The sequence below is a fragment of the Myxocyprinus asiaticus genome, chromosome 15 (assembly GCF_019703515.2).
Source record: "Myxocyprinus asiaticus isolate MX2 ecotype Aquarium Trade chromosome 15, UBuf_Myxa_2, whole genome shotgun sequence".
Classification (NCBI taxonomy): Eukaryota; Metazoa; Chordata; class Actinopteri; order Cypriniformes; family Catostomidae; genus Myxocyprinus; species Myxocyprinus asiaticus.
Window position 1 is genome coordinate 37,422,487 of NC_059358.1, and position 26,042 is coordinate 37,448,528.

At 38.1% G+C, this 26,042-nt stretch overlaps 3 protein-coding genes and 1 pseudogene across 4 annotated transcripts in view; all 4 read right to left on the bottom strand.

Moving 5' to 3' along the window:
• Window positions 1-1,018: 1,018 nt before the first annotated feature.
• LOC127452694 (uncharacterized) lies at window positions 1,019-9,027 on the bottom strand. The gene is given in 4 exon segments (XM_051718312.1): window positions 1,019-2,399; window positions 2,402-6,601; window positions 6,604-6,677; window positions 9,011-9,027. Coding segments are annotated over 4 exon segments (5,067 nt in total). The 3' UTR covers window positions 1,019-1,623.
• On the bottom strand, window positions 8,891-25,892 carry LOC127452499 (patched domain-containing protein 3-like). Of its 2 annotated transcripts, XR_007899277.1 has the most exons (5): window positions 25,150-25,892; window positions 24,233-24,360; window positions 23,985-24,130; window positions 22,030-23,903; window positions 8,891-8,967 (listed from the first exon to the last, which is right to left on the bottom strand). XR_007899277.1 is itself a non-coding variant. In XM_051717959.1 (4 exons), exons 1-4 carry the CDS (start codon window positions 25,840-25,842, stop codon window positions 22,159-22,161), a joined length of 2,712 nt encoding a protein of 903 aa, XP_051573919.1. In that variant the 5' UTR covers window positions 25,843-25,892; the 3' UTR covers window positions 20,819-22,158. The 2 variants fall into 2 exon arrangements, 1 of the variants encoding a protein (XP_051573919.1); XM_051717959.1 differs by lacking the exon at window positions 8,891-8,967 and having other exon boundaries at window positions 20,819-23,903.
• Window positions 9,120-12,224, bottom strand: LOC127452696 (patched domain-containing protein 3-like; annotated as a pseudogene).
• LOC127452497 (patched domain-containing protein 3-like) overlaps window positions 20,819-26,042 on the bottom strand; it is a 36,859-nt gene continuing 31,635 nt past the window's right edge. The window contains exon 5 of the mRNA XM_051717956.1: window positions 20,819-21,076. The gene's annotated coding sequence lies outside the window, so the exon portion shown is untranslated. The remainder of the gene's footprint in view (window positions 21,077-26,042) is intronic.

The following is a 26,042-nucleotide window of genomic DNA, read 5'->3' on the forward strand; positions in this document are numbered from 1 at the left end:
AATGTATAATTGCAAATATCCACAAGTGATGGTGCAGCTCTTCAGTATTTATTTGACAAATAAATTTAACCTGAATTTTACCTATTTAATTTACTAACTTATAAACTGTACTCCATCAATATCTTTGATGGCCTGTGCAGTTTCTGTACATGTTTGTCCTGTTTGATATTATCTCCCATTTTATTTTTATTTTTTTCTAACTGCATGTATTTTTCTCATGTTTGTTGACATGCTTCCCATAGTAGGAATGGATGAGATAAATGTGTCACTCGGCTACACGTAATGAACAGTTCTATTCATAGTGTATTTTCATATGATATACTAGCATGAAAGCGACTGTGATGTGAAATGTGTAAAATATTAGGTTGGTATTTCTAATGTGTATTTGATAAGATTTTGCTTTGTATATTCTAGTTTCTTGACTGTTTTGATATATTTGAGGGTATTTTGTCCATTCTGATGGTTTGGGAATTCTCAGCATAATAAAATTAAAGCAATACCACATGTGGCAACACCGATTATGTTGTGTTTTCGCCATTATTTGATACTTTCAAGTCTCATTCAGCCTAAATCAGCCTTTATGTATTCAGAAACGCTATTAATATATTACCATTTGTAGGTCATCATAAAGTAGCTCTAAATCGTGCATGAAGTTTAGTAATACTACTATAGTGATGAAACGAAAGGACTTACAGTAGGTTGCTTATGAAACAGGTCAATAGTCCTGTTGTAATATGAAGTTTATGCTTCAGTGCACTGTTCTCAAATCGTTCAGGACATTTATTGACACATTGAGGGACACATGCTTGAAAATATTTAATCAAACAGTTAATTGCAGGGTGAACACTAAATTGTTGTAATTGTAAGCCAAATGGTATTTAAAAAAATTGGTCAACACACAAAGCTTAATGTGCTTTATTTACTGATAATATTACAAAACACAAACACTTTCATGCATAGAGACATCTTTCTCTGACCAAAACTTATTGCAAAAGTTATCTAACATGGTGATCTCATTTGCTAGAAAAACAAAAATGCACTTACAAAAAGCTTACAGAACAAAAAGACTAAAGGGGAAAAAATGCCAAATTGTTTGTTCCAACATTTCTTTGCATCTTTTAGAAAATCAATGACCATGATTACAATTAATTAGTTCAAACTGGAAAACACAGGTAAAACACCAAGTCCAGTAAGCAGTCTTTCACACAGCACCTTGCTTTGAAGAGTAAATATCAAAATAATCTGGTCTACTGGTTGTAGAATTCCAGTAGGGGCCACCCAGAACTAACAGTTGCTGGAAAACCCATCCAAATGGGAAAGTTGTTTAAGCTCAAGTGTATTTACAAGGACTGTTTCTGTAATTAATGTAGTTTAAGTTAAGGAAGTTTTTCCCAACATGAAGTGGATCTGCTAAATGCCTTATTGATCAATATTAACTATCAGTGGACTTGATCAGAAAAAAGATACCCCCCACCCCTGATTTATGGGTGCAGATGGATATAAATGAATCCATGTCCAATTTACTTCATAAGTGTTATGTATTTCTGACTGTGAGTTTACAAAAAGGCCACTTTGGTGAAATGTTTACTATGGCTCTGTGTCCACAGCACATAAAATTAATCATTAAAGGTATGTGGATGTGTTCTCATCTTCGCTCTGATATTCTCCTGCACAATTCCCTTTCAGGATTTTACTGAGAGTTGACAGTGTACTGTTTGGATCCAGCAGAGTCACTAGAGGAATATTCACACATCTTTCCTTGAAGATCACATTCTGCAGAGTCATGGCTAACATTGAATCAATGCCCAAATCTAAAAGATGGATATCATCATTCAGTTCATCTATCTCAATGCCAATTGTTTCACTGATCATGTATCTTAAATATTCAAGTGGTGATGTGATGGGTTGCTCAGGTCTATCTATGGTCAGTCTGGCCTTCTTCATGGCTTCCTCTGTTAGTTTGAACAACCTTGCATTCAAAGACTTATTTTGACTGAGGACGTTGTTCCAGTTGTTTTTGAAATTGAATTTGCACACAACCTGTTGAGGTTTGTTGATCAAGAGGCATTGCTCAAGACATTCAAGAATTTCTGGGACTTCCAGTAGCATGATTCCCTTTGCCTCCAGAAATCTCTGGAAATGCACTTTGTTCAATATTAGGCCAAGATTCAAAGCCCCCCAGTTGATAGACTGTCCAGAAAGCCCAAAGTTTCTGTGGTACTGACAGAAAGTGTCCATGAACGTATTAGCAGCAGCATAATTTGTCTGAGAGGCATTGCCAATGAAGGCAGAGATGGAGGAATAGCACACAAAGTAATCCAGATTGCAGTGTTTATTAGCACAGTGAAGGTTGAGCACTCCATTCACCTTTGGTCTCATAACTTTCTCATAAAGAGATTGTCAAGGTTTTCAATCAGCCCGTTGTGTAGGACAACTGCACTGTGAAATACTCCTTTGATGGGACTGGATGGAAGCAATTTTCCAATGTTAGCAATGGCCTGTTGAACTTGCTCAAATAGTGAAACATCACACTGTAGAGATTTAATGACAGAACCACAATGATTGCTGACATTCTTTATCTCTTCTTGAATCTCAGGGTTTGGAATACTTCTAGACAAAATGACAATGTTTCCCCCTCCTTTCTGTACAATGTATTTCACGGTCTCAAAGCCTAGCCCTGTGAGACCACCTGTGACAACATAGACAGCATTTTTCTGGAAAAGACTTTGATTGGGCATCAATGGAATGTCAGACAGCTGGTTCTTGGGATCACTGTTCAGGACAATAATGGGCAGAATCTGGCATGTTAAGTATGATTCTGATTTATGTACAGAGAGCAGCTCACTGTCTTCAGGTTTCACTTTTTGAAAGGTTGTTGTGTCCAAAGCCAAGGACTTTCCACTCAAATGCATTGATTTTAGCCAGCGATACATTTTAGGCATCTGTACCTGCAGAGACCATTGCTGCATTATTTGAGACATGAAGAGAAAATGAATGTGGACTTTAACATTGGTCCCTCTGAAAGTTTTCGGATTATCAGGGAAGTTTGGCTGGTTGTCATAGACAAGAACAACGTCCTTGATGCCAGTGACATTGTTGGCTGTTTCAATGGTCTTCTCATTAAAAGGAGGAAAAAGGACTGCTCCATCAACCTCACTAAGATCACAAGACATCTGATCAGCCTGTGTGCTCACTCTTACATTCCAACCTGATCTGTTTGCTGTCGAAGTTAAGACTTTCACCAGTGCTGAGTCAGGAACAGTGGAGAAAATACCCAATTTCTTTGGTTGTTTCACTTTGGGTAAAGCTCCATTCAAGATCTCCCATGCCAGTAACATGTATGATACACAAGGAATGTCCTTCAGGAATGAAAGTTTTTTTGTTTTATAGCAAACGGCAGCTGGGAGAACAACTTTGGAGGTGGCAGCCACAGGGTAACATGACACAATGTGATCCCCAACTTTCAGTTTACCAACATCTTTACCAACAGCTGTGACAATCCCACTGCAGTCAAATGCTAGAAGCTTATGGTTCTGAGTTGTGTGCTTGTTCCAATACATTGTCTGGCCATACTTAAAGTCAGAAATGCTGACTGGAAAGTAGTCTGATGAATGCACACAGATTTTACTGAGGTGAACTTCAATACTTTCTCCTGGGATTGGTTCAAGGGATTTATCCATTTGAGTAGCTGACAAATTTGTCATTGTGTATGGATCAGATGTTTGCAGCATAAAGACATCATCATGCAACATATCACTGCTCCTTGCAGAGTTTTCCACAACTGGCAATGGAGTGTGGGTGATTTCAGGTTTGAGAATCTTACCATCCTTAACCACCAGCTCTGGATATTTGTCACAGGGGTACGATCTAAGGACCTTAGCCAATGCTGTGATGTCTTCGGATGAGACAGAGCCCAAGTCAATCAGCTGGAAGGTGAGTTCTGACAACTCGGCTGCACAGGCTCTAGTCATGCCTAACAGCACAAAGCCAGGACTGATATAGTCCACTAAACTCTCAGAGGACCTGTGAGTTATTACTCTGATAACGCCTGGGAATTTAATAACTTTGAGATATCCAGTGATCTTTCTGAAAATCTCACAACACCCTGCCATGCTGTCCAAGACACTCTCTGATTTGTATGGGGTTAGGTCTGCAACACCCCACATGAACAAAATTTCCTGGAAGTTTTTCTTCACATTTGATATTTTCAGTTTTGACAAAACAGGTTCAAGTCCACATTCCAACAGTGTGTTGCTGTGTGAGGAAGATATATCTCTAGATGTTGGGTCCAAGTATATTTGCAAAGCTTTAGAGATCCCTACCTCATCAGAAAAGACCAATGCCTTGATTGATTTATCAGGTGTGGCATCTTCAGAGATGATACTGAAGCTATTGTGGTACAAGTATTCCTCAACTACCCGATAATGACTTCCAAGCATTCTGATCTTCACATGCCTGAGCTCAGTCAAAACCTTGCCCTGTTTGTTGGTCAAGCAGCCACAAATTTCAAAATAATCTTCACCCACATGCATTGCTCTCAAATATACAACCATCTCCTCTTGCAGTGGTTCAAATACAGTCAGGCTACCTATTTGTGCAGGAAAAAGAGGTGTTGGTGAATGCCCTTGTATTATAGTTCCAGTAATACGCTGCATGACGTAATCAAAGACCACAGGATGAAGGTAATAGTCATGTAGCTGGGGCAATAATTCCTCTGGGATTCTCAGAAAAGATATACACTCCCTAAATTCTTCTCCACAATAAACATCTGCCTTATTTCTGAAGACAGAGCCATACTCAAATCCTGCCTGATTAAGGTGCTTGTAGAGCTCCTCAGTACTCATTATGAAGTTGCATCTTTTGAAGACAGAGTCCAGGGAAATTAACTGCTCTTCAGGTACTCTGCCGGATTCGGCCTCTACTGTTCCTGATGCATAGATTGCAGAGGTAGATTGAATTTTGAAATTAAATGTTTTCTCTCTCGAATTGCCTGATGGATCCAGCTGTATTTTTATGTCTGGTGCATTCGGAGTGAATACGAATGGACTCTGAAATGTGATGCTGAGCTGCAGTGAACTGAGTGGAACCTTAGGTTTTACATATGCCATGACAGCTGCTAAACCCAACTCAGAATAAAATGCTCCTGGTATGATAGCGATGCCATTATGTTTGTGGTCCTGCAGGAAGGCGACTGAATCAGAGGATAAATCACAGTTGAACACTGGGCTGTCTGTACTCATTTGTGTAATTACTGGATGGTTTCTGATGGCACCAACCAACAGCAAAGTAGAAGGAAAGACATCTCTTCTCACACTGTCAAAGTGGTACCTTGGGAAGGGAATAGGTTCAGTTTCAAAACCTTTGTAGAACATTTCCCAGTCCACACTGACCCCGAGCTCAAACAGTTTTGACACATTAGTAAGCATTGTCTCATGATCTTTATCTGGTTGCACTGAGGAAAGCACAGTAAAGTTATTTCCCAGAGTCTCAGTGATGTACCTCTGCAGTGATCTTCTTGGACCAATTTCAACAAAGATCACATTCCTCTTGTTTTTAGCTGCTGACCTTGCAGCTTGTTCAAATGCAACTGGCTCCCAGATATTTCTTGCCCAGTATTCACCAGTAATAGAATCTGAGGAACATGAACTTTCACCTGTCACTGTTGAGAACAATTCTGCCTCCAAACTGTGTGCCTGTAACGAGCCAATACTCTCCTTCACACTTGATACAATGGGATCCATCTTGTGAAGGAAAAGATCTTTTCCTCTGGCTGAGTTGCTCAAATTTTGATGCAATCTGTCAATATCATCTGCCTCTCCTGAGAGGGTGCATGACTGCGAGCTGTTGTAAGCAGCCAGACAAACCCTTCCTGAGTAAGATGGAAGGCTTTTCAAGACTTCAGACACAGCCATATTACTGACAACAAGCATTTTCCCTTCTGTCACAGTGCTTTGCAGAGAACTGCGATAGTGGATGACCTTTACTGCATCCTCAAGTGACAATAAACCAGAGCAATGAGCTGCAGTGGCCTCTCCAATGGAGTGCCCGAGAACAGCATCAGGACTTATGCCCCAGTGTTTCAGAAGATTGGCAAGAGCAACCTGAATAGCAAACAGGAGTGGCTGGACAATCTTTGGATCAGAAAAATCGTCATTGGTGTCAGATTCACTTTCCAGCCTCTCTATCAGGTTCAGACTTCTGTAGCTCTTCATCAGAGTTTCAATCTTAATGACTTCTTGTCTGAAAACAGGTTCCCTTTTGAGGAGCTGCTTGCACATACCATGATACATGACACCATTTCCACAAAACACAAAAACTAATTTGGAGTCTGGCTTTGATGGTTTAAACTTTTTCTCCAGAGCAGAAGTCAGTCTCTCTTTTAGATCTGTCAAGGATGAGGTTTGAAAGACTTTCCTGTAATTGTGTTTCAAGTGACTTCTTCTACAGGCAGATGTGTATACTAAAGCCTGTAGATCCAATATGTTTTTTGCATTTATCTGTTTTGCAGTGTCTTCAGTTATATTTGCAATGGACGTTTCTGAGGCTGCAGAGAGCACAAAATACTGATGTGATTTGCTAAGTTGAGCACTTGGTTTTTTGACTGCACATACTGTCTGACAATTGCATGTGCATTTGTTCCACCAAACCCAAAATTGTTGATTCCAGCAGCTCTAACTCTGGTCAGTAGCGAATGATCAGTCTCCGGTCGCTGCCATCTCACTTGACGCCGAAAAGGCATTTGATATGGTAGAATGGGATTATCTTTTTAAGATTTTGGAAATGTATGGGTTCGGGAGTACGTTTATTGGTTGGATCAAGTTACTTTATAGACACCCTGTAGCAGCGGTACAAACAAATGGATTAATTTCAGATTATTTTACTCTGGATAGGGGCACTTGGCAGGGTTGCCCTCTTTCCCCATTATTGTTCTGTCTTGCCCTGGAACCATTAGCAGCTGCGATAAGAAAGGAGGATGATTTTCCAGGGGTGGTGGCGGGAGGCGTGGCGCATAAGCTTCTGCTTTATGCAGATAATATTTTATTATTTGTCTCTGACCCTAATAAATCTATGCCTTGCCTCTACAGAATTTTTCATTCCTTTTCCAAATTCTCAGGATACAAAGTCAACTGGTCTAAATCCGAAGCATTGGCTCTGACAGTGTACTGTCCAGTAACGGCCTTTCAGCCAGGCGCGTTCCAGTGGCCCAAACAAGGCATTAAATATTTGGGCATTTTATTCCCCAAAAATGTGTCTGATTTAGTTAGAGTTAATTTTGACCCCTTAATAAAACGGTTTTCGAGCGATGTGGGTAGGTGGGCTTCATTACATTTATCGATGATTGGGAAGGTTAATGTTATTAAAATGAACTGTATTCCAAAATTGAACTACCTGCTACAGTCTCTCCCGGTAGATGTCCCCCTCTCTTATTTCAAGCAATTTGAAGGCATAGCGAAGTCTTTCATTTGGAATGGTAAGCGCCCCAGATTACAATTCAATAAGTTACATAGGCCGATTGACAAAGGTGGGCTAGGCTTACTCAAGATTTCATTTTATTATTATGCATTCGGTCTCAGACATTTGGCTGATTGGTCGCTTCCACCTGAAAGAGCCCCTCCCTGGTTCTGCATTGAACAAGAACTTCTTGCCCCTATCTTGCCATTGCAATGTCTTTCTACCAAGCTGCCCAGAGAACTAAAGACACATCCCGTTATCTCACACATGCAGTTAGTGTGGACAGGGGTTTCCTGCGTGCTCAATTCAGACATTTACCTGAATGTTGCCGCAAGTATTTGGTTAAGGAGGGAGGGAGCGGGGTATATTTTGTTGAAAATTGATTCCGTATTTTCATGTGCTGTTTATGTTGATTTGAGTGTGGAATCAATAAAAATTGTTAATGACAAAAAAAAAAAAAAAAAATGTGGTAATCAGCTTTAATTATGTTATCACAATAAATGTGGCAGTTATCTTTTATTATTAGCTGTTAGACATGGCATTTATCTTAAATTATGGGCATTAAATATGCCATTTAAAGAAACCTTTGTCTAATCATGTTCAACAATAACATTAAAAGACATCTTTAAATCTGAAATGCTCAAGGTTCAATATGAAAAAGAGGACTGCTTACGTTTTATTTCCACTGTGATGGAAATGTTCTTGGAATCTAATTGAAGGAAATATAATGGTTATAAAGAACTTAGAAATGTAAAATATAATTCTCACATGATATGAGCTTTCTTTGTTCTGCATTATTGTGTAATTACAGGGCAGAAGCTTTGATTTCTGGGCCCCATGACTGTACAGTATATTGCTCTGGTGGACAGTACACATGCTCTTATGTGATGTTGCTTTGCTCGAATCATTTTGTGGACCCACTAAATATTTAAATATTGTAAAATTTTATATTTCTCTTTCAGCAAAGTTATCTGATCTCTATTACTTTACCTCTTGATTTTTGTTGTATATTCATTAGCTTTCTTATTTGTGTTCTTCAATTATACTACTATATTCGGTCGAGTTTTTTATGGCTTATCATTGCTCTTAACTATTTTAGCTGAATTACATTGTGTGTGTGTGTGTGTATACAGGTTTTGCTATACTTTTCAAGTGTTGAAAATGTCCTCAGAAATACAGTGAAATTGAGAGTTTAAAGTGGAAGTGAGAGAAGCTCGATTACACAACCCTGAGCTTGACACATGCACAGAGTGCGTGTACAGTGCTCTGCACATATGTCAATTGCTACAAAGTGTAATCGAGCTTCTCTCCTCAACGCACCAAGGAGACTGCTGATGTCAAGATGTATAGCGAAAAAGGAGTTACATTTTGGTCTGTTTCTCACCCAAAACTGATCATAACATTTCAGACGACATGGTTTAAACCACTCGATGGAAAAGCGCTATATAAGTGTAACGTTCATTCGTTCATTTATAATCATGTCATTATACTGAATATCAGCACAGCTTTGACTACCTACAGACAAGTCACAGTTATTCTGATGTATTTAGTATAGCACTCTTGCTCCTGTGACATTGCTTAAACTGAGAATGATGGAACATTGGGTAACATTATATAGAAAATTATACTCAGTAACAATCAAAATCAAAGTTGTGTTGTCAGACTCATCACTGTTGCTGTTTGCTGATTCTTACTGTCACTATCGGGAGATTGAATTGTACGCTGTCGATGACAGATGCAATGGCAAATGTGACCCAGAGAGAACATAGAGGATTTGGGATCAACAGGAGTGAAACCACTAACATTGCACATGTAGCAGCTACTACATTTTGGATTGTATTGGTGACAATGACAGCATATTGGTCAAAGTAGATAAATGCAGGGTGGTACACTGTTAGGTATTGTTCTGCTGTTTCATTGAATGCATTCAGCATGACCTTCTCATCTACAGCTGTGCTGATGTTCACTGTCTGAATGAACATGCGCGATGCACGAATTTCATTGTTAGTGAAGTTGACGTCTTGACTAAAACCAGAAACAGCAAGAAAGTCAGTTAAATGTCTTTTGAATTGCGTTTCATCATCTAAATTTAAATTTAAATTCTTTCCATAGTTCATGTATGCATGAAACCACAAAATAGGTGAAATGTCTGAATCTTTAGAAACCATTGACAGATTCTGAAAATTTTCCAAACACAGGTCAAGATTTTGTCGTGCAGTTGAATTCCAGTACTGAAAATTTTCATCAGTCATAACTAACATGATATTGGGGCCATAAGCAGAAAAACAATTATCTTCATCACCATAGTAACTACCAACATATGAACCATCTGCTGCTAAATTTTTCAGATCAAGTCCCTCCTTTATTTGGAAGCATCCATAGATGCTGACGGCCAAATATCCAGCATAGAACAAACACACAAACATCTTTACCCATGTCTTTGTCAGAAAAGGCCCGTAATGGTTTTTAAAGAATAAATCCATTGGCATTTCCAAATCAGTGCCAGTATCTTTATCATAAGCTCCACCAACACAACAGATATTACCAGTAGCATCATAATCATCACTGGCTTTTGGGACTTCCATGCAGGTCAACCAGTGTTTATTACCTTTCTCTCGTCTTCCATTCAGAGCAAGACAGGCGCCAAAGAATGTGATGTTGAAGATGTAACAGAACAGAATCGTTGTACTTGTGTACATGCAGAAAGACTGTACTGAGCGAAACGGAGTCAAGAGACCAATGTAGAAAGAGAGCACATCTGTCAGTGTGGTGATGGTGATGGAAACAGCGGCCTCTTTATATGTTTCTGCTAAGCGATCCTCAACTTCATCATAAGATCATAATGAACATATCATCAACTCCAATACCTGCAGGAAAGCAGAGAATGTAAACCTGTAAATGTCAACTATGAGTCACTTACTATAGGGGATGAAGTGAATTGAATTTACCAAGAATGAGAAAGGGGGCTGTGGCCACTGTCATGGCAAAAGGCATTTCACAGAAGAGCAGCAATCCAAAACTGGCAAGAACAGCCATACCAGCAGAGAGTACACCAGACATGGCAACCCACACCTTGGTTCTTATACAGTCTAACCTAGGAGAAGAAGAGATATACTTTATGGATAAATATTTAAATTTCAACTTGCATGTGGTCAAATTTCCCTAAATAATCTACTTTTCTTTAAATGCTTGGTACCTCAGACAAGAAAGAATTGAAATATTAACAGCCAGGCAATAGGTAATGGAGAAGAAGGGGATCACCGAGTCTGAATTGGCTTCTAACTCCTCCTGTCTTGGTACTGATGTGAAGTAAGACACATGCACCTGTAGAAATAAAAATAAAATCACCACAGAATTCTGTTTAGTTTAGTTACTAGACACAAAAATATGCTTTTCACATGGTTACAGAACAGAAAAAAATGCCACTTTATAAGGACATGATGAACAAGCAAGCAATATGGATACATTACATAACTTAAAATGAATAAAAACATCAAATAGTCAAGTATATGCTTGTAATGCTTGTAATGTTGAAACCAGTGTTGGGTAAGTTACTCAAAAATAATAATCAACAAATAACTGCAATCAGATTACATTGCTGGTTACTTTGTTGAAAAAGTAATCACATTACTAACTATTTTACTTTTAAGTTATGTCTATATTTCCTCCTTGTTCATTGTTGCACATGTCTCTGCCTTGCAATGACGTGTGAGGGGTCATACACCCTTCATTTATCATAGAAATGCAGAGATGTACAGTACAAATGAACATAATTCATGTTTAAAATGTATTCTACATGAATACCATTTTAGAAATATGTGTTACCCTAGCAATGTTCTTAAAAGTAATTAAATTAATTGAAAGTTAGTAACTGTAATTTGATTACAAGAATTTAAAATGTAATGTGTTACACTAATTTTTGACCAAAAACTAATAGATACTGCAGTAAATAATTTCTTTATAATCGGATTACACCCAACACTTGCTTTATCACAAATGTCTTGTTCTTTCACAAAAAAAGTTATGTATTAGAAATATACTATGTGTAAAGATATAACTCAACCATCATATTTACTTACCACTTTCATCTCTGTGTAGTTTGAGAAGAATTTAAGAAAACCATCTAGCCATTCAGAGTTCTCCTTTGTCTTCTCCTCTTTTAAAAAATAAAAAAGTCTGATTGCTTTTGCACTGGTTATCTCTGAGCTTCCTGCCTTTAGCTCAACACCACCGATACTTGTTCCTAAAAATGTGCCATTATGTATGGGATAACTAATAGCTGTTGAAACTACTTCATTTGGTTTGTTATTTATGATGTCTAAAACAGCATTTGTCATACAGTTTCCATTTATTTTGGCACAAACGCTTGTGAAAGTGTTTTCTGTCTTAATACATTTGACATGTCTGTCTAGCTCAATAATGTCATCAAAAGCTGCTTCAGTCAGTATGTTTCCTCCCTGTAAGTCTGTAATGATCAAAGATGCATAAGTTCCTTCAGACGAAAGTCGCAGGTGAGAAAATTCTTCAGATTGAGGGAAATATTCCTCTACAATCTTCCTCTCCATCTTGGCAGGTCCATTTACAGGTGTGAACTGGTCTTCGATATCATTTGCCTGCCTCTCATTAAGAAATATGAAACCAGCTCCAAGAGCTGCAGCTACAAATAAAGCTAATAGAAGAAACACGCATGGATATCTACCAATCACACGACCAAGCTTTTCAAAGGCCAGAGACAGAGGCCTCTCAATGCAGTTAGTTTTACACTTCAACATCTTCCAAAGACACTCCAGCAGTCTTGAATGAATCTGTTGCCTTCTCACGAGCTCCCACAACAGTCACTGTCTACATCAAGTGAATGTTGACATAACTTGTTTGCTTGGCTGAACAGGTTACTTATTAACAAGCTTCAACACCTTTTTGATATATGCTTGGAAGATAATAATCATTTCTGACATGTGTGCCACCAAAACAGTATGCACATAACAATAAAGTTAAATATGAACTTATTTAAATGTGCTTTTTTAGATACGTATTTTAGATTGCGATTGCTAAGATCTCTGAATGCCACCTATCATCACACACACGTGTTTGAATCCTTGTGAACTTCAGAGAAAATGTTTGTTTCATTTGCACGTTTTGCAAGAACATAAGACTTTAAACACTAAAGAGAGGTAACATACAGTAGAGACTTTGTAATGCAGAAGACTCTTCTTCAAAATGAGCTGTGAAAAATAAAAAATCCGAGACTGACACTTGGTCCATTGGTCTCTTCCACCTGAGAGAGCCCCTCCCTGGTACAACACTGAACAAGGAGTCCTTGCCCCAATCTCACCATTGCAAAGTCTTTCTATCAAATTGCCTAGACAAGTAAAAATGCATCCCATCATTTCACACTTACATGCAGTATGGACAAAGGTTTCCCGTATGTTCAATTTTGAAACTTACCTAAATGTTTCTTTAAGCATATGGCTGAACCCCAAATTGTATGTATTAACAAGTTCTGTTGTAAATTGTTAACTTAAATGTAGCTAATTAATGTTAAGTAATAAGAATTACTATTATTGTGTTTGAAATAATGGGAATTGTATGTTTGCTGTTATGAGTCTTTACGAAAGTTCAAACTACATTTCCCATGAGGCTGTGCGGCACACAACAGACAAACTAGTGTCATGATTGGCAGACAGATCATTCTTAGGGGATGGAAGTTAATTGGTGCTCCCTCATTTCAAGAATGGTTCACCGAATTGGGCAGGGTGACAGCATTTGAAAAGATGTCATACAAACAGCTTATCAGATTAGATGCATATGATAAAAAATTTTCCTCTTCATGTTTATATGTGTATACTCTGGCTTGGACCACAGGAATGTTTGTTGGGGGTTGGGGACTGGGAGGGGGATAGGGAATTAATGGGGGTTAAGGGGGATAATGGTTGACTCTGAGCATGTATATTTTCCTTTGTTCTGTGTTATGTTTGGAGACGTACAAGTCTTGGAGGGTGGGCAGGGGGACACCAATAATCCTCTCAGCAGTCCTGACTGTCCATTGTAGTTTCCTTCTGTCTGATTTGGTGGCTGAACCAAACTGGGGGAATTTCTCCTGAAGTCCACTATCATCTCCACTGTTTTGAGCGTGTTCAGCTCAAGGTTGTTGTGATCGCACCAGACAGCCAGCTGATCAACCTCCCGTCTGTATGCAGACTCGTCACCTTTGCGGATGAGGCCAATGACCGTGGTGTCATCTGCAAATTTCAGGAGCTTGACAGTGGGGTCTATTGCAGTGCAGTCATTCGTGTACAGGGAGAAGAGCAGTGGAGAGAGAATGCATCCCTGAAGTGCACCAGTGCTAATAGTGAGGGTCCCGGATGTGAGTTTCCCCAGTCTCACTAGCTGCTGCCTATCAGTCAGAAAGCTGGTGTGCCATCGACAGATTGGGGTGGGCATGGAGAGCTGGGTCAGTTTGGTTGAGAGAAGATTAGGCATGATGGTATTGAAGGCTGAGCTGAAGTCCACAAATTGGATCCTTGCATAAGTCCCAGGTCTGTCGAGGTGTTGCAGGATATAATGCAGTCCCATATTGACAGCATCATCCACAGACCTGATTGCTCGGTAAGCAAACTGAAGAGGGTCCAGCAGGGGTCCAGTGATGTCCTTCAGGTAGGCTAAAACCAGTTCATGACCACAGACGTGAGAGCGACAGGTCTGTAGTCATTAAGTCCTGTGATTTTGGGTTTTTTAGGGACCGGAATGATGGTGGAGCATTTGAAGCAGCAGAGAAATTCACACTGCTCCAGTGATCTATTGAAGATCTGTGTGAAGATGGGGGGCAAGTTGGTCAGTGAAGACTTTCAGACAGGTAGGTGAATCACCGTCTGGGCCTAAAGCTTTCCCAGTCTTTTGTTTCAGAAAGACCCGGCACACATCCTCCTCACAGATCATAAGTGCAGATTGAGTAGCGGGGGAGGGGTGTGAGACTGGGCTTTTCAAACCTGCAGTAAAATACATTCAGTTCATCAGCCATTAGTTGACTTTCTACAGAGCGAGGAGGAGGTGTCTTGTACTTGGTGATGCTTTTTAGGCCTTTCCACATAGATGCAGGATCGTTGACTGAAAACTGTTTTTTCAGCTTTTCAGAGTAGCTACTTTTAGCCACACTGATTTCCTTAGTAAGTGTGTTCCTGGCCGGGTTATACAATGTTTTATCCCCACTTCTGTAAGCATCCTCTTTGGCATGATGAAGCTGTCTGAGTTTTCCTGTAAACCATGGTTTATCGTTATTAGGGGTGCAAATAATATCAAACAAAAGATGCTTTTGGTTATTATTTATACTTTGTGTAAGTAGCTTGTATTGCTGTTTGCACTTAGTGCAAATGGCCTCTGCCTAAAAAAATAATAGGCGCTGGGGCTAATTGTCACACTTTTTACTCCAGTGAATATTTCTCAGGCTAGGTATATTTTTGAAGTCAATTTTTGCATATTCGTCACCTAGCAGGGTTTTGAACTAGGTGTTTGAAAACAACATACAAAACCATTGCTAGAGAAAACTCACATTTGCGCAACTGGCCTTTTGACTCCAAATCCTATTGTTACTGAGATATAGCCCTGCCTTTACAAAAATTGAGAGTTCTGGAAAACTTGCAGCAAATTTGCTACAAATTTGCCACGTATTGTTTTCAAATGCAAATGAGCTTTGCAACAAACTCTTCATTGTCGCTGCAAATATAGGGAGCCCCTTACCTAACACTTTCCCTAACCTTATAGTGATGGGTCGTTCATTAACGATTCGTTCATTTTGAACAAATCTTTTATGTGACTCAGTAGAACGAGTAGTCTCAGAGTGTGATTCGTTCATTTTGTGTTGGCCGCGCAAGTGCATTGCACAACCTCCGTTCGTTTGTTATGTGAAAACCGCATAGGCGCTGTACAGGAAACAGAAATGATTCACCTTTCAACTCTTTTGGTCCGAGTCATTCGTTTTTTGTCACATGACAGCCGTATACGCTATGTATTGCTCACACAGGAAACAGAAATGATGAGTTCACCTCTCGAGTCTTCTGGTACGAGTCTTTCATTCTTTTGTCACGTAACAGCCGTATACGCTATGCATTCATTGCACACACAGGAAATAGAAATGATTAGTTCACCTCTCGAGTCTTCTGGTCCGAGTTGTTCGTTCTTTTGTCACGACAGCCGTATACGCTATGCATTCATTGCACACACAGGAAATAGAAATGATTAGTTCACCTCTCGAGTCTTCTGGTCCGAGTCATTCGTTCTTTTGTCACGTGACAGCCAAATACGCTATGCATTTCACACACAGGAAACAGAAATGATTAGCTCACCTCTAGAGTCTTCTGGTCCGAGTCGTTCGTTCTTTTGTCACGTGACAGCCGTATACGCTATGCACATACGGCTGTCACGTGACAAAAGAACGAATGACTCTGACAAGAAGATTCAGTCCAGAGATGAACTAATCATTTGTTTCTCATAATTTGTCCTTGGCTGCAATATAAATTTTTCCTTATTGGGACTACAATCAAAGTTTGCGTAAGTAGACGTGTTTGGGGATTTGGCTATTGAAAATGTAACATTTCAATTGAATTCTGCTCAAATGAACGAAATTAACTAAATGACTTGAAAAAAGATTCATTAATTTTGCTAAACGAGACTCAAAGATTCAAGTCAGTAAAATTATCCAATCTTCCATCACTATAACCTTAATGGAGTGGAAGTGACACTCCCTTTTGGAGTTGGCACAACCCCGTTTTGGTGTAACCCTGTCCTCTTTTGGAGATTCTACCTCCATTTGGAGGTCTCTGGCCTGCAGCTATACCAACTTGAGTTTGTCAGAACTCTTGTTTTTTTGTAAGGGTTGTGACAACTTACACACTGCGAGTGTGACGACTAGCTCGGTCTGCCCTATATACTTAAAAAAAGGATGCAGCATGGTAATGAGTAACTGATTTTTAATGTTAAATTCTGTTTGATGCCATATGTCATAGCTTACTTGATTTATTAAATTATTTAAACATTTGCATTTCATGGAGGAAACACCAGTGCTTGCAAAGCAGGAAAGAATAGTGTTATACTGTAGTTTTAGGTAAGTTTATGTATCAGGGTTTGGTTCTGTGTAAATGAAATGCAGCACCACTGAGCATCATGCTTCAAGTTTTCTGTCAGTTGTGTGTATGAGATCAACTGTGTTTGAATCAACAAATAACGTGACACTGTCCTTGTAGCAAGGACACCGAGGCAGGAGTGTTAAGATCCATATGCAGTTTTAATAACAGTATAAAAAGTAAAACAAAGTAACAAAACAACAGAGAAAAAGGCAGGCAGTGGTTCAGTACACAGGACACAGACAGTACAGGAACGCTAACCAAGTAAATCCGATAGGCAGAAGGGTAATCCAGTAAACAGGCAATAAATCCACAAAACTCACAAGCAGGCTGGGAAATACGAGAAACAGGCAGGAGTAAAAACACAGGGGAAACAGAATGGGTGAATAATGCTCAGAAATGTTGACAAGGCAAACAAGACTTGGCACTGAATGCCAGAAAACGGAATTTAAATAACCAGAGTTAATGTGAACCAGATGTGAGAGTAATCAGTCTGAGCGGAGGATTATGGGAAATGTAGTTCGTGAGAAGTTAGTACTCTGGGGATGGCGAACTCTGGCGGCGTACAGGAGAGATAGCAGGCGCTGCAGGTGTAACAGTCCTTGCAGTGTGAATGAAGGTGGTGAATATAGATTTAAAAATTATTATTTTTTTTTTTTAAAGTGCCATTTCAAATTACATTTGTATCAAACAATACATTGTTCACTGCATCACAGTTATATTCTACTCTCTGGACAGAAAAGGAAAAACAGTCAACATAAACAGAGTGAACAACTAAATCAGAAATTAATCTCTTCAATCAGTAACCTGTAATCTGCCAAATAAACACCAGTCGGCGCCATTCTCTTCAAAATGACCAGAACACAACTTGCATGTACATTACAAAGAGGTTTAATGCCCGGCATACATTTCAGAAACAAGTCACATGCAAGTGTGAGGCATACATGTTAAAAATGAAACAGAAGACGTTTAACTGCAGTTCACATTACAGATATACTCATCTCTCTTATGTCTCAACTTTATTTATGATACATTATTCATGTTTTAACTGTTATTTCATGCATATTGTTGTGTCCACTCATGGAGTGAGCAATGTGGCATTAAGGCCCCAACACACTTATAAAGAAGTTCTCCTTTTTTCAGAGGTAAAAAGAAGGATGAAACAGCTGAGCAACGACATACTGTTTGCGAACATTCAGACAACCGCCACGCTTCTGAGGGAGGCATATAAAGGAGCATTTAAATCTGAGGACACTCAAGACTACATGTAAAACATAAACTAATATGACTTGAAAATGTGTTATCAATGACTTAATGTCTCATTCTGTGAGTAGAATTCACCCAATATCAGTAAAAGAAGCTGTTTTAGCCACTCGATGATGATTTAAAGTAATATATATGCAGTATAATGTGTAATTTGTAATGTTTACCTTTAAAATTCATGGCGCTAATGTGCTAACATGCTATACGCGGCCATAATATGCACTGATTACACTCTGTTATTGTAATTTATGAGGACACTGAAACTATTTCAAAGATGGGTGTGTAAAAGAGTGTTATTGGGCAGAATGCAGACAAAAGAAATATCGTTATTCCTTTGACGATAAACGCCAGTCTGACCATCACCCCTGGTGAGACAAAACTGTGACTCATCAGTGAAGAGCACTTTTCATCATCCATCATGCTTCATGAGTTGTGATTGCAGTTCAGCTAATTAGGGTATATTTGATACAATTTTTACATTTCTTTTATCAGACAACAATACATTAAACATTCAGAAAGTTTTTGATTTAATGATAAAACTCAAACAGAAATGCAAATCGCAAATCCTTTAACCAGTCAAATGAAATATATATTCCAACTTACCTAAACATCTGGGCTGTTGCCTTAATGGAAATGATCAGATGAAGTCTTGTCCACCTCATATATATGAAGTTCTAAAATGTGGTATTGATTGACCAGTATGACAGTGATTGGACAATCTGAAATGATCTTTTTTTGATCTGCCCAACTTCATGCTTTTTTTGTCTAAGAAGACTGTGTGCCATGTGACTACTTAGAGGCACATGGCATCATTCAAGTTCACAAAGCAAACACATCAATGTGATTGTAATCTCTCTTTTACTTTAGACAAATTAATTCTAAAATCTCAAATGGTTTCTTTTTAGTAGATCTGCTCACATAAAAGGTTTTCGAAAGGAAATGACTTGTAGAATTACAGTTGTTGGATATTAATATGCATATAATATGTTAATACTTATGGGATTAAAAGGTTATTAATATATGAAACTTTGACCTCCTGTAAAAAGAAATAAAATCATAAAACATGACTTTCCATTGTTCCATTGTAAAACATTATTATATTGACATTGTTGTGGCATTTACTTATGACATCTCCTGTACTGGCAGGAAAGAATGGCAAAACCCTTGCACTGTAAGTGATTTATGCAGCTAATGGACAAGCAATGAGGAAGTTTTGAGCTTTTTTGTGGAAACTTCTGTGATAACAGCTCTCATATAATAATGAATGATTTCTGTTTACAGATTTAAAGATTTATGGTGAACTTTTAAATGTGGTAATCAGCATTAATTATATGGTTATCACAATAAATGTGGCAGTTATCTTTTATTATTAGCTGTTAGACATGGCTTTTATCTTAAATTTATGGGCATTAAATATGCCATTTAAAGAAACCTTTGTCTAATCATGTTCAACATTAAAAGACATCTTTAAATCTGAAATGCTCAAGGTTCAATATGAAAAAGAGGACTGCTTACGTTTTATTTCCACTGTGATGGAAATGTTCTTGGAATCTAATTGAAGGAAATATAATGGTTATAAAGAACTTAGAAATGTAAAATATAATTCTCACATGATATGAGCTTTCTTTGTTCTGCATTATTGTGTAATTACAGGGCAGAAGCTTTGATTTCTGGGCTCCATGACTGTACAGTATATTGCTCTGGTGGACAGTACACATGCTCTTATGTGATGTTGCTTTGCTCGAATCATTTTGTGGACCCACTAAATATTTAAATATTGTAAAATTTTATATTTCTCTTTCAGCAAAGTTATCTGATCTCTATTACTTTACCTCTTGATTTTTGTTGTATATTCATTAGCTTTCTTATTTGTGTTCTTCAATTATACTACTATATTCGGTCGAGTTTTTTATGGCTTATCATTGCTCTTAACTATTTTAGCTGAATTACATTGTGTGTGTGTGTGTGTATACAGGTTTTGCTATACTTTTCAAGTGTTGAAAATGTCCTCAGAAATACAATGAAATTGAGAGTTTAAAGTGGAAGTGAGAGAAGCTCGATTACACAACCCTGAGCTTGACACATGCACAGAGTGCGTGTACAGTGCTCTGCACATATGTCAATTGCTACAAAGTGTAATCGAGCTTCTCTCCTCAACGCGCCAAGGAGACTGCTGATGTCAAGTTTTATAGCGAAAAAGGAGTTACATTACATACAGTCTGTTTCTCACCCAAAACTTATCATAACGCTTCAGATGACATGGTTTAAACCACTCGATGGATGGATTATCTTTATGCAACCTTTATGTCCTTTTTGGAGCTTGAAAGTTTAGACCCCATTGATTTACACTGAATGGAAATTACACATCATATTTCCCAATTTGTTTGTGTTCAAAGGAAGAAAGAAAGTGATATGAGTTTGAGAAGGGGTTGACATTCCTGAAACCAGCTGAATGAGGTATCTATGTTTGGATATCTATGGTTCCAAACCCATATGATTTTTCAGTCTTATGCAGAACACAAAAGGAAATGTTTACAGGAAAATCGCGGTCTGTCTTTTCAATACAATGGCAGTAAATTTAAGCTTGTAAAAGAACACAAAAGTTACAAAAAAGGTGGGCATGCGTCTTGTGCGTCATATTCCATGTCTTCTTAAGACATATGATAGGTTTGGTGAGAAACAACCCAGAATTTAAGTCATTTTCGTGAAAATCGGTTGTGCGTTCATGAGCACTATGATAGAAGCTCATTCACATTGGCTCGCATGTTCACGCGAGAACTTGAGTTGCTTAATGTTCTCTTTCACTCAAAAATGTAATGAATAATCATGATAAATGCTAAATAATCCAGATATAGCTCAACTGATAGATCATCATGATAGTGATGTGAAGGAGTTTGATTCCCAGGGAACATGCATAGTGATGTATGTATACCTTTTAAGTTGCTTTAGATAAAGTGTCTGTTAAATAAATACATGCAATACAAATGTGATATCTGATAATATATTTTATTTTGTATTTTAATAATATTTGCCACAGAAACTAAAGGTAAAATTATCCAGACATTAGTTTGTTGAAACTGGAAAAGTGGTAGGTGTACAAAATTACATGGAGCCAAAGGCCACCTTTAATCACTGGAAAGATTCATAGAAGATGATTATAAACGCAAAACATATTCAAACTCTTAATTAAATGTATTTACAAAGTAAAATTTATTTACTAATTGGGCAAATAAAAAATAAAAAACCTGAATATGTGCTCAGTACAAACACAGAGATCCCAATTGTTAAAAAAAGTTAATCTTTAGGATAGCTATGCTTTATTTAATAGTTAGTTCTCATCTTCTAGTTTGATTGTATAAGCAACTTTCTAGGAGTGCTGATATTTAGTATAAATGCACTGGGTTTCGCTATTTGTATCACTCTGATTGTCTGTGTTCACTGTGTTCCAGGCTGTGCATTGCTTGGTGACTTATAAAGCTTCTTTTGAAATTATTTTCACTGGCACAACAAAACAAAACAAACATACATCTTAAAGGTGCTGTAAGCGATCTTAGCGTTCTGAAGCTTTCATGTGACTGAGCTGTTGAATTAGCCATGCCCCTCATTCCAAAACCCCACCCCCAAAGATCATTTTGAGACCAAAACCGAGCAAAAGAGCAGTATCGTTTGTTCCTGTGGCTGTCAAATTCAACAGTGCCACAATAGCGCATTAACTGACAAACATTATGAATCATAGCCTCAATGATCCACTTCAACTACAACACAACGAGAACGAGCAAAATGATTGACAGGTGAAAATCCTCAATGTCCACGGTCCACAGACACTTTTTTGTTTGCTGTTCACAAAGTCTACAGCTGTCACAGAGACTGGTGAGATATCTCAGGACAACTATTTCATTAATATCTTTAAGAGAGTGGGAACTATTTTTGCATAATTTTCCATGAAAAACAAAATCGCTTACAGCACCTTAAACTGGCCAGATTTTGTCTCAATCATAAGTTACTCAATATTAACTTGTTGTATAAAAGCAATATAGCACAGGTGGATGCTGCACACTGGTGGTGGTTGAAGAGAACCCGCTGTTCACTAAGTGAAGCACTTTGAGTGTAGAGTCAGAAAAGCGCTATATAAGTGTAACATTCATTCGTTCATTTATAATCATGTCATTATACTGAATATCAGCACGGCTTTGACTACTTACAGACAAGTCACAGTTATTCTGATGTATTTAGTATAGCACTCTTGCTCCTGTGACATTGCTTAAACTGAGAATGATGGAACATTGGGTAACATTATATAGAAAATTATACTCAGTAACAATCAAAATCAAAGTTGTGTTGTCAGACTCATCACTGTTGCTGTTTGCTGATTCTTACTGTCACTATCAGGAGATTGAATTGTACGCTGTCGATCATTTTCAATTTTGGCACTAGCCATCATTATTGGTGCAACTTGCTGATTTTTTCTGTTGCAGTTCTCAGATTGGACTTCACTCAGTGTATTCTTTTCTTGTTTAGTACAAGACATCTGGCCACAAATGCCAAAGAAGGTAAGAAACACAGGTATGAAAACGATCCCATGGATGGCTCCAAACATGATGACTAAGAACATGATTTTAAAGAAGGTTCTGAAGATGTAGCTTTTTGCGGCTGCAAGCACAACTACACCTGCAATAGTGGACACTGCACCTTGTAATATTGGATAACCTAGTTTATAGACGGCATCTAAGACTTTTTCATTTGCTGAGGGTTTTTCACTGGACACAAAAGCATAGGAAATGTGAGCAGAGAAGTCCACCGAAAATCCAATGCAAATAACAAGATTAATCATAGATACTGAGTCTAAACTAACATCCCATAATGCCATAAAACCAGCCACACCCACAATGACAGATGCAATGGCAAATGTGACCCAGAGAGAACATAGAGGATTTGGGATCAACAGGAGTGAAACCACTAACATTGCACATGTAGCAGCTACTACATTTTGGATTGTATTGGTGACAATGACAGCATATTGGTCAAAGTAGATAAATGCAGGGTGGTACACTGTTAGGTCAATGGGTGTCTGAACCTTTCCACATTGTTCTGCTGTTTCTCTGAATGCATTCAGCATGTCCTTCTCATCTACAGCTGTGCTGATGTTCACTGTCTGAATGAACATGCGCGATGCACAAATTTCATTGTTAGTGAAGTTGACATCTTGACTAAAACCAGAAACAGCAAGAAAGTCAGTTAAATGTCTTTTGAATTGCGTTTCATCATCTAAATTTAAATTTAAATTCTTTCCATAGTTCATGTATGCATGAAACCACGAAATAGGTGAAATGTCTGAATCTTTAGAAACCATTGACAGATTATGAAAATTTTCCAAACACAGGTCAAGATTTTGTCGTGCAGTTGAATTCCAGTACTGAAAATTTTCATCAGTCATAACTAACATGACATTGGGGCCATAAGCAGAAAAAAAATGATCTTCATCACCATAGTAACTACCAACATATGAGCCATCTGCTGCTAAATTTTTCAGATCAAGTCCCTCCTTAATTTGGAAGCATCCGTAGATGCTGACGGCCAAATATCCAGCATAGAACAAACACACAAACATCTTTACCCATGTCTTTGTCAGAAAAGGCCCGTAATGGTTTTTAAAGAATAAATCCATTGGCATTTCCAAATCAGTGCCAGTATCTTTATCATAAGCTCCACCAACACAACAAATATTACCAGTAGCATCATCATCATCACTGGCTTTTGGGACTTCCATGCAGGTCAACCAATGTTTATTACCCTTCTCTCGTCTTCCATTCAGAGCAAGACAGGCGCCAAAGAATGTGATGTTGAAGATGTAACAGAACAGAATCGTTGTACTTGTGTACATGCAGAAAGACTGTACTGAGCGAAACGGAGTCAAGAGACCAATGTAGAAAGAGAGCACATCTGTCAGTGTGGTGATGGTGATGGAAACAGCGGCCTCTTTATATGTTTCTGCTAAGCGATCCTCAACTTCATCATAAACTTTTGTCTTCTGCCAGCAGGAGATCATAATGAACATATCATCAACTCCAATACCTGCAGGAAAGCAGAGAATGTAAACCTGTAAATGTCAACTATGAGTCACTTACTATAGGGGATGAAGTGAATTGAATTTACCAAGAATGAGAAAGGGGGCTGTGGCCACTGTCATGGCAAAAGGCATTTCACAGAAGAGCAGCAATCCAAAACTGGCAAGAACAGCCATACCAGCAGAGAGTACACCAGACATGGCAACCCACACCTTGGTTCTTACACAGTCTAACCTAGGAGAAGAAGAGATATACTTTATGGATAAATATTTCGATTTCAACTTGCATGTGGTCAAATTTCCCTAAATAATCTACTTTTCTTTAAATGCTTGGTACCTCAGACAAGAAAGAATTGAAATATTAACAGCCAGGCAATAGGTAATGGAGAAGAAGGGGATCACCGAGTCTGAATTGGCTTCTAACTCCTCCTGTCTTGATACTGATGTGAAGTAAGACACATGCACCTGTAGAAATTAAAAAATCATCACAGAATTCTGTTTAGTTTAGTTACTAGACACAAAAATATGCTTTTCACATGGTTACAGAACAGAAAAAAATGCCACTTTATAAGGACATGATGAACAAGCAAGCAATATGGATACATTTCATAACTTAAAATGAATAAAAACATCAAATAGTCAAGTATATGCTTGTAATGCTTGTAATGTTGAAACCAGTGTTGGGTAAGTTACTCAAAAATAATAATCAACAAATAACTGCAATCAGATTACATTGCTGGTTACTTTGTTGAAAAAGTAATCACATTACTAACTATTTTACTTTTAAGTTACTTTCTAAAACACTTTCCCATTCAACGGATTCCAAATAATGTCTATATTTCCTCCTTGTTCATTGTTGCACACGTCTCTGCCTTGCAATGACGTGTGAGGGGTCATACACCCTTCATTTATCATAGAAATGCAGAGACGTACAGTACAAATGAACATAATTCATGTTTAAAATGTATTCTACATGAATACCATTTTAGAAATATGTGTTACCCTAGCAATGTTCTTAAAAGTAATTAAATTAATTGAAAGTTAGTAACTGTAATTTGATTACATGAATTTAAAATGTAATGTGTTACACTACTTTTTGACCAAAAACTAATAGATACTGCAGTAAATAATTTATTTACAATTGGATTACACCCAACACTTGTTTTATCACAAATGTCTTGTTCTTTCACAAAAAAAGTTATGTATTAGAAATATACTATGTGTAAAGTATCACTCACCATCATATTTACTTACCACTTTCATCTCTGTGTAGTTTGAGAAGAATTTAAGAAAACCATCTAGCCATTCAGAGTTCTCCTTTGTCTTCTCCTCTTTTAAAAAATAAAAAAGTCTGATTGCTTTTGCACTGGTTATCTCTGAGCTTCCTGCCTTTAGCTCAACACCACCGATACTTGTTCCTAAAAATGTGCCATTATGTATGGGATAACTAATAGCTGTTGAAACTACTTCATTTGGTTGGTTATTTATGATGTCTAAAACAGCATTTGTCATACAGTTTCCATTTATTTGGGCACAAAGGCTTGTGAAATTGTTTCCTGTCTTAATACATTTGACATGTCTGTCTAGCTCAATAATGTCATCAAAAGCTGCTTCAGTCAGTATGTTTCCTCCCTGTAAGTCTGTAATGATCAAAGATGCATAAGTTCCTTCAGACGAAAGTCGCAGGTGAGAAAATTCTTCAGATTGAGGGAAATATTCCTCTACAATCTTCCTCTCCATCTTGGCAGGTCCATTTACAGGTGTGAACTGGTCTTCGATATCATTTGCCTGCCTCTCATTAAGAAATATGAAACCAGCTCCAAGAGCTGCAGCTACAAATAAAGCTAATAGAAGAAACACGCATGGATATCTACCAATCACACGACCAAGCTTTTCAAAGGCCAGAGACAGAGGCCTCTCAATGCAGTTAGTTTTACACTTCAACATCCTCCAAAGACACTCCAGCAGTCTTGAATGAATCTGTTGCCTTCTCACGAGCTCCCACAACAGTCACTGTCTACATCAAGTGAATGTTGACATAACTTGTTTGCTTGGCTGAACAGGTTACTTATTAACAAGCTTCAACACCTTTTTGATATATGCTTGGAAGATAATAATCGTTTCTGACATGTGTGCCACCAAGACAG